The 13,240-nt window shown below is 46.4% G+C and overlaps 1 protein-coding gene across 1 annotated transcript in view; it reads left to right on the forward strand.

Annotated features, from left to right (window-relative positions):
- Mb21d2 (Mab-21 domain containing 2) overlaps positions 1-10,005 on the forward strand; it is a 100,303-nt gene extending 90,298 nt beyond the window's left edge. Inside the window, exon 2 of the mRNA XM_075967608.1 lies at positions 7,180-10,005. Within this exon, the coding sequence (XP_075823723.1) occupies positions 7,180-8,444 (1,265 nt within the window). The 3' untranslated portion in view covers positions 8,445-10,005. The remainder of the gene's footprint in view (positions 1-7,179) is intronic.
- The last annotated feature ends 3,235 nt before the right edge of the window (positions 10,006-13,240 follow it).

Genomic DNA, 13,240 nt, shown 5'->3' on the forward strand with positions numbered 1-13,240 from the left:
TCCAATGCTGTTGACTGGTCAGCAGAATTAGATCATCCATGTGGTAGTAAATAAACAGACTAGATGCTAACTAAAACATATCAAACACACGCTTGCTGATCTGAGAGCCCAGTGACCTTTGGGGGCAGTTTTTCTCAGGTCTCATTTGGTAAGGCGTAGAGCAGGGAGACATTCCATGTGCTAACTGGATATAACAAGGAGCTCATCACTGCTGGCCTGATTGACTGCTGTTGCAGTCAGTTGGGCCTCTGAGAGGTGCCAGTTCCTTGTAGCGGTACTGGGGCCAGGGCAGGAAGCAGCTGAGAAGGAAGAAAAGCCAGCCAGGTGACAGGTAAGCTGAGGAGGGCAGGGCTTTTCTTCTGGACTCTCTAGGAAGCTGTGAGAACTCATCCTAGAATCACCGAGATCCCCATCCTCTCCCACATGGGGAGGGGACGCCTCCCAGGCTGTGCTGTGGGATGGGCTCCTGGACTTTCTGGTGTGGTTGGATCAGCAGGAGGCCCTGGAAGCAGGAAACTGTCACAGGGCAGGAATTGCCTGTCATGGCTGCAGAAGGACTGGGGAGCACACTGGGGACACAGCAGGGCACCAAGGTCCCCATTCAGTTTGTCTAGTGTGACAACACCGGATACGGTATTCTATGGTCATTATCCACTAGATGTCTTGAAGTGTTCTGGGTGAAATTGTATGATGTTTAGCTATTGTAGAAGAAAAATTGGATAGTAAGTGATATTGGCATATAGAATTCTTGAAACATTCTTCACCATTGCATGTTTGAAAATGTTCCTAAGTAAGTTGATATTAAGGTAAGGTTATTTGACTAGCTAATAGTAGTTTTAATTTTTTTTTTTTAGCGTACCCTGTCCCTCCCTACTTCATGTGACCTGGAACTTAAAAGTCCGCTGACCTGAGCCTCTCCTGGGCCACAGCTACACCTGGGTGCCTTTCTGATGAGCAGTGACCTCTTTGCCTGGACAGCATGGGATATCATATAGCAGGCTTTCCCGTTCCTTACTCCTCCATCTCCTCCTAGTGTGTGTGTGGCTCCGTTTCCTTCACGGTAGAGGGGCAGTTCTGGGTAGGCTTGCTTCATCCACTCTTGTCCTGTGTTAGGGTAGGAGAACCCTCAGTTTACCCTTGGCAATACAATTAGGACTGGAAAGCAGAACACTGTTGTTCAAGTCTCTTGAGATGCTGCGTTTACTACCCAGCACATTCTCAGCTCTCCTGATGGATACAACCAGCATCTGGCTTCCTTGCAAAACCATAAGCGTTATGCATGGGAGACCATTTCTCTTGACCCCACTATCCCCAGCGTCTGTGGGTGTAATACTTATATCCCATGCATGATTAAATTGAACAAGTTCTGAGTCCTTTTCCTTCCCCACTAAGCTCAACTTTCCCATTTCGGAGTGACTAACTCAAAAGTTCACATACACAACCCCAAGAGAAAGCAGTGGAAAGTGGCCTCCTGGTTCCTTTGCAGAGGTGGCTGGACCGGCTAACTTAAGTCTGAAGGTCTCTGTGATGAGGTTTTCGACTCTGTTGCATGTGGTTTCCGACCCATCTTCCTGTTCTAACATAGTCACTTGGCACCACACTGACACTGGCTCTTTCTTCTGCTGTCTTTGCTGCTGAGGAATGAGTATTCTTCATTCTTGAACATGGCTGTGTGAAGCCAAGACTCGCGAGTCTCGCCAGTAAGTTCTGAGTTACAGAAGCCGTGCTTTTTGTGTATCCTCCAAACTGAGCTCAGTGTTCCTTGGTGGGGAAAGTGCTGCTGACGTGTGTCCCTGTACAAGTTTGGACTCCTGGGGTACTGGCTGACTGATAACTGAGCAACCAAGCGCTAATTGCCAGCTGTGTGCTTTGTGTTTCACCATGGGTACCTTACAGACTTAGAGTCGTTATTTTGCAGTTTTAAGAAAAGCGAGCTTAGTCATGCTCATGGTACACCTACAGATTTGAAACCCTCCTGCTCTCTACAATAGCTTAGAAGGCTTTGAAAAGGCCACCGACTTTCGGAACTTTAGTTTGAAAGGAAAATAATGAAATCGCGAGGCTTTTTGTTTCCTTTGCCCTACTTGACTCCTTGACAACAGTACACCATTTTATACATGTGTGCTGCCAGCCCTTCTGGGAGTCGTGGTGTAATTAATGAGGCTTTAAAACCGACTGAAAGACCTGATACATTGCACAAGCGGTTGTCTTCCGATTCCGAAGTCTGACTTAGACATGGGTAAATAAAACCTTGACTCCCAGGAGTTGCTGGACTTAGCCATGGCTTAGCTTTCGTTGGCTCTGCTAATTTGCATACCAGCTGTGCTTTGTTACTGCCTGGTTTAGGAACAAGAGGACCTCAGAGCCCGCCTGTCGCTATCATAGGTGGTGAAAAGGCCATCTTTAGTCCGGGTCAAGGCTTCCAAGTCCACAGATCACAGGCAGACTTGTGAATCCAGCTCGCCTTCTGTTTGCCAAACTACCTGTCCACCAACATGGTGCCACCCAACGACACGTCCCTGGGCCAGTAGAAGTCTTGTTATATCCATAGGCGAGGCTACACTGTTCATTTCACTTCATCTAATCTTTTGTGTGCCTTGAATGTGCTAGAGGCTTCTGTTAGATGGCTTTAATTAGATGTTCAAACCCACTCGATGGAGTGAGTCTCGTTTGCTGTGCTTATAGGTGGTGGAAACAGGAGCACATACGAGTAAAATGAATTATGTCTGTTATATGCTTAGATACTTGGTATCAGCTCTATAATGGAGGTTTGTGTCTTTGCTTAAATAAGGAATTGGAAGCTCTGGAAGGTTAAATATCTTACCGGGCTCATCTAAATTGTAAATGACAATCCCAGGACACCCTCCCAGGCCTCTCCTTCTGGTCCCAGTACTCATGTATATTGATCAGGGTCAAAATGGACAAAGACCAAGGAAGTTCCTTGAGGGGGGACATCTTTTCGGTATTCCTTCTCATGTATATACACTACTGAATAGTCATGACCCTAGCCCTGCCTGGAGTTTTAATCAGAGTTTTAAAGTGTTAAGTGAAGCTACGGGAAGTTGTCAAAGCAATTGTGCAAAATAAAACTGACGCATTGGCTTATACAATCTTACCGTAATGAGAGCGTTAGCAGTGACTAGGAGATGGTTGGAGAGCTGGGCGGTCCCCCAAGGGCCCTCTGTGTTTTCAGCATTGTGCAGTCTATGTATTGGGAGAATATTAATGGCATTTTCAAGGCCAGTTGGGTCCATTCTTTCTTGATAAATGTAGGTAGCTAGATATGATCTGTTGTTACTGGTCCAAGGTCACAGTAAAGCTTCCAACAGCAAAAAATACAAAGCCAGTGCTTTGTCAGGAGAGCTGAGCTGGGCTGCTTCCTTTCTGAGCCACTTTGCATTCGAGTCAAGCCAGGTCCTTGTTATGGAAAGACCAGTATGCATGTGACACTCTGACCTCTGTCGCATGTACGAGAAGGGGGCAGTGCTCCCATATGTCACGTAAGCCTTCAGTGAGTTATTTCTCAGAATCCTGGGTGTTTGATTTTTTTTATATTCCCCTCTACCCACATACCTCCCACAGACAGGTAGTCAGACAGGCAGACAGAAAGACAGACAGACAGAGACCTTAGACTGATTATTTTCTGGATATGAACGAGAGATGCCAAAGCCTACACCCTGGACCATTAAGAATTCTGTAGCTGGTGATGCTCCTAGAAAAAGATAGCCCCACCCACCTCTAAGGATGCTGCTTAGGATCTCGAGTAAGTGTGACAAAGGTGTGTCTTCCTGCAGAGTAGAAGCTGTGATATCCTCACAGGCGTGTTCTCGGTGTCTATCAGCCCAGGCCACTGCCACCCTAGGGGGTGTCTCAGAGTCACAGAGGGTTTTTTCACCACCATCCCACACTGTGCCCATCAGTAAGAGTCACTGCTCGGAGAAGGCTCTGTTTGTTTAATTGTGTGTGTGTCACAGGAGTTGAAGACGAGAAAGTGGTAGCACACTTATCCCAAACCAGCAATATTCTGAGATCATGCAAGATACTTATGTACCTAACCAAAGATAATGTATCTCATGGAACTATAGTTACAAGACGTTAAAACTTTACAGCTCTTTTCCAGCATTGTGTGTGTGTGTGCGCGTGCATGTTTAAAGGACCCTCTACCTAGACACTGATACCACGTACCCACGTAGTATTTATTAAATGGCGGCTTTGAAGATAGGACGCTGTGTCTTATGCTATGATGCTAACAGTCTAGCACTCTGTATGCGAATGATGGAGTTAAATTGGTTTCAGGTCTCTGTTTCAACAGGGGCCGTTCTGAACTGAATCACTTCCTAAAGTTGTGTGGTGTGGCAGATTTTATCCACTGGGACTTAGGGAGGTGGGCTTACCTCTCTTCTTTAATTTGATGTTCTGAAGGTGGTATGGAGCTCACTCCCTAAACTTGAGGGCTCTTTGTCTGTCAAGAGTAACATTAACGTCTTCGTCAGTAGAAACTACACAGTAAGAAGAAGCCAAAGCGTAGAGCAGAGCTCTATCTCCAGAAAATATTGCAGCAAAATTACAGTCATGATGTAGCAACAAAAACAATTTTATGGTAGGGATCACCATGACTGGAGGAACTGTGTTAAAGGGTTGCAACATTGGGAAAACCGAGAATCATTGACCTGAAGGACTATGGGAAGATGGCCTTACTGTAGAGTTTCTTAGGAACAAATAGAAGCCAGTGCTTCTCAGGAGGGCCAACTCGGGAAAGCTGGCGCTTCCTCTGGTGCTCTGATCTGAGGTCAGATGTGACTAATAGCAAAAGTGAATCTGTTCAGAGTAACTAACCTCCCATCCACCGGTGCAGTGAACTACCCCCCCCCCCCGCCCCGCCACCCTCTGTGTCCATTCCCAGCCCCTGGCAATCTGTCTGAAATGATAGCCAATACCAACTCAGTTTGGCTTAAACGTAAGCTGGACAAGTTTGCAAAGAGGATTGCTGGGAGTGGATAGGGCTGGGAGAGCTCCGGTTTGTCGTCACAGTTTTATAGAACTGCAGGCTAGCAGGCTCAAGAAGGCCAGATGGAAGTGTGGTTATCATGGGATGAATGCTGCCTTAGCAAGTGAGTTCCCAGCTTCTGAGAGTATAGGAAAAGAAGCCCCAAGCTCACTCCCTGAGCTGCTGAAGTTCTGCATCTTTTGAGAGAAGCAGTGTTCAAAACCAGCCTAACTCCTGAATTCTAGAGTTTAGCCAAGCACTTTATATTGCCTCCTTAAGAAGAAAAGTTTATTTTAATTAAGTGTGGATGCAACTGTTAGAAGTGAAGACTCCTATGTGGCCGGCAGAGTGTATGCAGCTGGTAAACGCTGCTACTTCCCCAATCCAGCAGAGGGCGAAAGGGAGTTTTAACTTACCACACTCCCGCTTCCCAACCCCTAGGGATATGTACACCAAGTGCAAGGGCCACAGCATCTCCAGGCCAGCAGAAGGAGAAGGGAGCTTTTTAGTTAATATTTCACGCAAGTCTACTGTAAGGATCCAGCACCTTCACACAAGCAAGCCAATGTATATGAAATAAATATAAATAAATTATTTTAAAAATAAATATAATAAATGAGTAAATATTTAAAAAAAAGAAAAAAGCTGTTAGACTCCAAAGCAGAGTTCATAACATACTTTGAAAGCAGAGAGCTCAATCTGATCCTTTTATGACTAAATCCTGGGGTCAGTAGTCTTACATTACAAAAAAAGGAGGTTAATATTAAAACACAGTAACAACTGCCTTGGGGGTTTTTATCTACCTGTTGCTAATTTGGCTTTCTTCATATTGCAAGGAAGATAAAATTTCTCTGTGTGGTTTTCAGGGAAGCCCATGCTTGCCTGGGTAGGATGAGGTGTCACAATTGGGGGTCCTCAACCTGTGCTTGCCTGGGTAGGGGGCAATGTCATGGCTGGGGATCCTCAGCCTGTGCTTGCCTGGGTAGGTTGCCATGCCACAGCTGGGGGACCTCAGAAGTAACCTCTGAGATAGAGTTAGGGATATTTACTGAAGAACATTTCCAGCATCTGTACTCCTGGATGGGAGCCAGGAAGGGCAGGTAGAAGGGAAGACAGAGCGCTTTTCCTGACGTCAGCCTCCTGACTTGAGTGTGAGCAGAGGAGTCCACCTGTCACCCCAACGATGGGAAACAAAACCTTTCTGGTGATTGACAGAGTGAGATTCAATAAAACCACCAATTTTCTTCATCAGTGATTCTTGTTCTTTAAAAATTGTTAGCGTATTTATTGTACGAAACAGTGGGTTTCATTATGATCTTCCCGTACACACACTCACACATATATAGTATACATATGTATACTCTTCTTTTTCCTCCTTTCCCCTCTTCCTCTGACCTGTTTATTTCCAAATCATGAAGGATTTTTGCCTGTTTATTACTTTATGCATGTGCTTGTAATGCTGGGTCCCAAACCTAGGGCCTTGCACATGCTTTGGCAAAGCCTCTCCCCCCTGGGCTGCATCCCCAGCCTTCAATTTGTTACTGTTAGTGGAAATAGCACACGGCAGGGAGAAAGAACCATTGCCCCCGGTGCTGTTTCAGAACACTGCCTTGACTTACCCACAAAGTCACCATAGCCACACACACCGTGGCTTTGGTAAACTCTGGGCAGGTGCCAGGAGGAGAGTTCAGACAATGTGGTAGAGAGAGGAACACATTGTCCTTTGAAAGTCTCTGCAGTCACACTGAGAACTGTCCACTCTGGGGGAAAGGACGGGGTGAGCGAGACTGCCTTGGCAAAACACGAGCCTGACTTCACGTGATGGCGTCAGCGTGAACAGGGACAGCGGCGAGAAACACACAGGGGATGAGATGCAAGGTCAAGAGGATTGGAACGTATGGTAGCTCTCAGCCTGAACTACTGAGCGTGTGGAAAGTCCCTTCCTCAGGGGGATGGCTGGGGAAGAGGAGGCCTGGGTGATGGCCAAGTGCTATGCCTGCTCATGCTGATGATCCCACAGAGCCCTTCCACCTGGGAAAGGGCAAGCCCTTGGCAGTGTTGGTAGCTGGGCCTGTGCAGGGCCTGAGGTCTGGTTTGGCGCCCGTGTGTTTCACGGAGGTCGGAGCTTTTTCCTATTAACGCAGCTTAGCCGTGTACTTCCTGTAATAGTCTTTTTCTCTGTTTGTTCCTAGGAATGGTGCAAAAGCTAGATCAGAAACTTCCGGTGGCTAACGAGTACCTGTTGCTCTCCGGAGGAGTCCGAGAAGGTGTGGTGGACCTGGACCTGGATGAGCTGAATGTCTATGCCCGGGGCACTGACTACGACATGGACTTTACCCTCCTGGTGCCAGCCCTTAAGCTGCATGACCGCAACCAGCCTGTGACCCTTGATATGCGCCACTCAGCCCTGTGCCACTCCTGGCTGAGCCTCCGGCTCTTTGACGAGGGGACGATCAGTAAGTGGAAAGATTGCTGCACAATCGCCGATCACATCAACGGTGCCACCAACTACTTCTTCTCTCCCACCAAAGTGGCTGACTGGTTCTATGACTCCATCAGCATCGTCCTCTCAGAGATACAGAAGAAACCCCAGCGAGGGATGCCAAAGGTGGAGAAGGTGGAAAAAAACGGGACCATCATCTCCATCATCCTGGGCGTGGGGAGCAGTCGCATGTTGTACGACATCGTCCCTGTGGTGTCCTTCAAAGGCTGGCCCGCGGTGGCCCAGAGCTGGCTTATGGAGAACCACTTCTGGGATGGGAAGATTACTGAGGAAGAGGTCATCAGTGGCTTTTACTTGGTGCCAGCTTGCTCCTACAAGGGTAAGAAGGACAATGAGTGGCGACTGTCCTTTGCCAGGAGCGAGGTGCAGCTGAAGAAGTGCATCTCGGGTAGTCTCATGCAAGCCTACCAGGCCTGCAAAGCCATCATCATCAAACTCCTGTCAAGGCCCAAGGCTATCAGCCCCTATCACCTGCGGAGCATGATGCTCTGGGCCTGTGACCGACTCCCAGCCAGCTACCTGGCTCAGGAAGACTATGCAGCCCACTTTCTGCTGGGTCTCATTGACGACCTGCAGCACTGTCTGGTCAACAAGATGTGCCCTAATTATTTCATCCCTCAATGCAACATGCTGGAGCACCTGTCGGAGGAGACGGTCATGCTTCACGCCCGGAAGCTGTCCTCCGTGCGCTCTGATCCTGCCGAGCACCTGCGCACCGCCATCGAGCACGTGAAGGCAGCCAACCGGCTGACCCTGAAGCTGCAGCGGCGGGGCAGCACCACCAGCATCCCCTCCCCACAGTCGGATGGAGGGGACCCCAATCAGCCTGATGACCGCCTGGCCAAAAAACTGCAGCAGCTAGTGACTGAGAATCCGGGGAAGTCCATCTCGGTCTTTATTAACCCCGATGACGTCACGAGGCCCCATTTCAGAATCGATGATAAATTTTTCTGAGTGACTTGACCTTTTTTTCTTCTTCCTCTTGGTTCTAAGACTTCCGTAACGTGTAGCGTGGTTTGTGATATTGTCATTCTGTTTTTACATATCCAGCTTACATTGGATTTGTTAAGGACACGTTTTTTAAGTTTCCTGGTTCTGCAGGCTGGTGCAGGCTCTGAAACAGTATTATTACTATTTCATATTCTGCCTGATTTTTGCTGTTTGTTTTCTAGTTATTGTCACGTGGTTTTTGTTGTTGTTGTTGTTTTTTATGATGTCATTTTTAAGGAGAACTTGAGCCATATAGACGACACTGCCCATGAATCCTCGTTCTTGCTTTCTGCCTCACACTTGGTGTGGATCTGTTGGCGGATTTGAGGGAACACATTTCCTTCTTGCATATTCGAACCCTTTCTCTGCTTTTGTTCTCTTTTTGACCTTGTTCTTCTCCTGAGTTTTCACTGAGATGGGTACCTGCGAGTCCTAAGAACCTGGAGGCCCTGTGCATGCTGGCTGCGTTTCTTTCTTTGATCAGAAGAGTTTCCCGTTTCTACCGGATCGGAAACTTTCAAGAGAGAACAATGCACATTGCGTTTCCGAGCAACCTCATTGAATGTAATTGTCCTCAAATCAGCAAACATTGGATGGTTTGGAGGGAGGATTTGATAGCTTTCCAAACAGAATTAAGGTTTCCAAATGTTAGTTTTAGTGTTTGTAATTATTTGAAGCCTTATTTAAATCCTATTAAGGAGCACACCATTCTAATTGTTATTTGCACTAATGAAGTCTTCGCCATTGTCATAGCTACAGTGTGTGTTTCAGTGTATATTAACACCCTTTCCGGAAACGTCGTCGCTTTTCATTTCGTCCAGTTCTCTGGGTCGATAGAATGAGTCTCTGCGTTTGTCTAGTTCTCCTTTAATTGTGGGTCCCGTTTTATCCTCCTTGGTAGATCTGGTTCCTGCCTTACCGAGGGAAGTTTTTGATGCTTTATACCTGTTCACTGACTAGCTAGAACTTGGGAAGATAATACTTGACAAAGTAGGTGTCTTTGTATTTATTTCTTTGGGGGTTCTAGAGATTTTTCTCTTCCCCTCTCCTTTTTAAAAGTCTCTTTTATTTCTCCTGAGACCTTGCTGGAAACTGACAGGCAGAATTATCCCCGAATTGAAGATACCATGCCTGTTCAAAGGAGGTTTCCCTGTAGAGCAGGAACCAGGAAATACCTAAATGGCTGTGTTGGAACAAAGGAGTCCTATTTTCTGACTGAAACGATTTACCAGATTTAGGTGCTGTGGGGCGTTGGCCTCTGTTTTCTTGTGACCCGAAGGCAGATGGTGCCTGAGTCATTAATGGGCCCTGCTGATCGAGATGGCCCATGATGTCTGCTAACGGAAAGGTCAAGCAACACGGTGGCTTTTGGTCTTGAACGTCCAGACTCACAGGTTGGATTTTGGCCAGTTGAAATCAGACATATGTGGTCTTGGAGTTTTGCATGGGAATTAATGTAATATGCTTATAAATCAACAATCTCAAGTCAAACACAAAAATAAAAAAGAAACTCCTGGCCTTGGAATCTTGTTGTCATTATTGCTTTGTAATCTCAAAGTTTCTCTCCCTCTTCCCCCACGTCTTTCCTCCCATTTTCACTAAGAAGCCCCTTCTTTTTAGCCTGGAACACTAGATCTTTCAGCCTGGGCTCTCAGTGCTGGGATATCCATTATGTATCCCCTGTATCCCCACACCCAGCTTGAAATGGTTTTCGTCTTAGCAGTGAAGTGGTGGTCAGGAAGTACAGCCCCTGCCTTAGTTTAGAAGAAGTCTACATAGTGAGACGCCTGTGTTTTTTCCTCCCATGTTCCGAGTGGTATACACTTACCTTCCACACAAATATTAAACATCATTAAGTCTCATTAGAGAGCTGGTTCCCAGATCCAGATGTGCCTCTTGATTGGAAAAGCCAGTGGATACAAACCAACATTTCTTTAATCTCAAACATGAAGGCGTGCCATCCAATCCCAGTTCTTCCATCCGGGGATGTACCCTGTGGAGAGCCAGGACAGAAGTACATATTCCTCCCAGATACGGAGGAGGAAGCATTTGATTTATGTTGGTACTGACAGGTATCACCCTGTCATGGCAGCTGACGTCGGATAGCACTGTAGGAAATGGATTGGAACCTTGAGCCCAAGGCATCTTCTCTTATGTGGTCTTCCTCATTGCCAGTATTTTAATCAGTTTTGAGTTGGGTTCATTTCATCACTATATTTAGTCAAATGCGCCAAGCTGAGCCTTATTGGATGGTGTATGTCCCTTTCTTTCTGGGATAGCTATGAAGGATTCATACCCTTATATCTGTGTATTTAGAGCTGGCATGTGCCGATTTCATTGATTTCTATCATAGTCTATCTACTTTAGCCATTCTGTTACATTGGATAGGTTCAAACAAAAGTCAGGTATACAGTTGACGTGGGCAAATATATTCCCAAACCATTGCTCTAAAGTCTATTGTACTGTGAGAACATACCCAGAACCAACGTCTCCTGTGCAATTAGCTTCATCTTAAATGCTTTTCCATAAAGGCTTTCAGATATTTCATTACAGGCATCATAAGGTTTTGGCACATTCTGATCTTTTCCCCTTTGCCACATCTAGTCATAGTGGCGATCCTAATATTTAAATATCACACAGAAAAGAGCAAAGACCTCTGGGTGTTGGTAATTTTAGCACCCATTGTTTAATCTCCAGAATTCCTGTCCAGGCCACAAACCTGAGACTCTAAGGTCAAAGGTAAATGTATGGACTGTTGCTTAATACCTTTTCCTTAAACATAGTCCATTGAGTACCCACCGGGCTGCCATTCCGGAGGATTGCTTTATCTCATTTGTATGTCAAATAAAATGCAAAGTCCTTAAGGCTGGAGCCATACTTCTACTACATGTGGCTGATTTTGTGTTTAATTGGAGACATTTACAAGTTATTACTCAACAGGCTTTTAGCTCTTTAATGGGGCAGGGTCTTGCTTATATCAAGAGTAAATTTTTCTCTGCCTTTTGCCTCTGAAGTGGAGGATCTACAGATGCAAGTAAAAGTTGGTTTCAGAGGTAGTGGGGCCACTCGACTACTTTAAAGGCTAGTCTATTTCTAAAGTTAATAGAAAACATGGAACTACATGGCTAAGTTTGCTTTGGGGTAGAGGTATGAGGAGAATGGAGGAGGCGTCCAGGCCTAGTGTGAAAGCCAACACTCCCATGTCACCCTGTGCACACTCAGGTATTCTTTCCTGTCACCAACGGGACATTTATTTGGACTGACTTTATAACTCCTTCTCCATTGTTGGCTATTTGGTTCAGATACTTACATTGCTGTCAGAAGTCCCCCCTCCTCCGTTTTTAAAAAAAGTTCAGCGTTTTAAAATTATTAAAATGTTACATTATGTATTTATGCATGTGTTTGCACGTGCGGGTATCTATGGTCAGAGGCACTGGAGCTGAAGACAACAAACATGCAGTTGTGAGTCACCTGATGTGTGAGTCACCTGATGTGGCTGCTGGGGTCTGACCTTGTGTCTTAGGGTTTTTATTGCTATGAAAAGACACAATGACCATGGCAACTCTTACAAAGGAAAACATTTAATTGGGAGAGGTTTAGTCCATTATTGTCATGGCAGGAAACATGGCAGCACACACGCAGACATAGTGCTGGAGAGGTAGCTGCGAGTTCTACATCTGAGACAGCAGGAAGAGAACAAGACCACACTCTGTTCTTCAGAAAGAGCAGGAAGTGCCCTTCACCAGTGGACCAGCTCTCTACCACTCCCAACGTGTAAGGTGTCTGTGTGTGTTACAAAATTGTTAGAGTTAAAGAGGCCACAGAGTTCAGAGACTCCCAAAAATGCCTCACCAAGAAGCAGAAACATGATCCTGATAGGGATGTAAGACAGATTTCATGGGAATAGGGGAGATCAGAGCACTAACCCTGGTGGGGGAGCTGCTGCTGCTGCTGTCAGATCCAGCCATGGGGCCAGAACTGAGCTGAGTCTCAGACTTGAGTTTAGGCTACAGAAGAGAGTTCCCATGGAGGCCGAAAAGGTGAAAGACAGGGCTGGGTCTAATGAATTTGAGGGTGGACAGGCGGCAACTTGAGTAGGCTGTATCAGTAGTGGGGGCTGAGCAGAGCTGAAGCTGGGACAGATGGGAGATCTGTGAGCCCCTTGAAGCACATACCAAGTGTTGACAGATCAGTTGGGTCCTTCACCATCACGGTGTGGAGTGTCCTTTGGGGTCTGGATGAAAGAGGTGGAGCCCTTCCTTGGTCTGGTGTTTTCAATACATTCTCAGGCCTGGTTTCACTGGCAAAATTTTAATGTGCCCATGCACCCTTCCCTCGAGTGCGACTGTGAGAAGTTTACAGTTGTACTACTTTCACCATCCTGTGCCTCTTGGGTGGTGATGGAGCCACCTAGGACAAGGCACAGCCTGATCAAGCAGCCTTTTACACCATACTGGAGAGTCGCACAGCCCAACAGCCAGTCACCTGGAAGGATGCCGGTCTATCTGTTTGGCATTCTTGCATCCCCTCAGTGTGCTCACTATTAAGGAACTAAAAGATTTTATACTCCCCATAGCAAGGTAGAGGCCAGCTTTTTCTGTATGAGGCCCTTTCTCGAGACAACTAGAGCTACACAACAAAGGACCCATTATTACACAGAGACCCTTAAAGACATAATTCATCTAACTTGGGACAGCATCTCAGATAAGCACTTGTTATCTGGGTGACCACCTCTCTGTCTAGGATCCATGGCCTGTTAC

Source organism: Microtus pennsylvanicus, chromosome 1 (genome assembly GCF_037038515.1).
Source record: "Microtus pennsylvanicus isolate mMicPen1 chromosome 1, mMicPen1.hap1, whole genome shotgun sequence".
NCBI lineage: Eukaryota > Metazoa > Chordata > Mammalia > Rodentia > Cricetidae > Microtus > Microtus pennsylvanicus.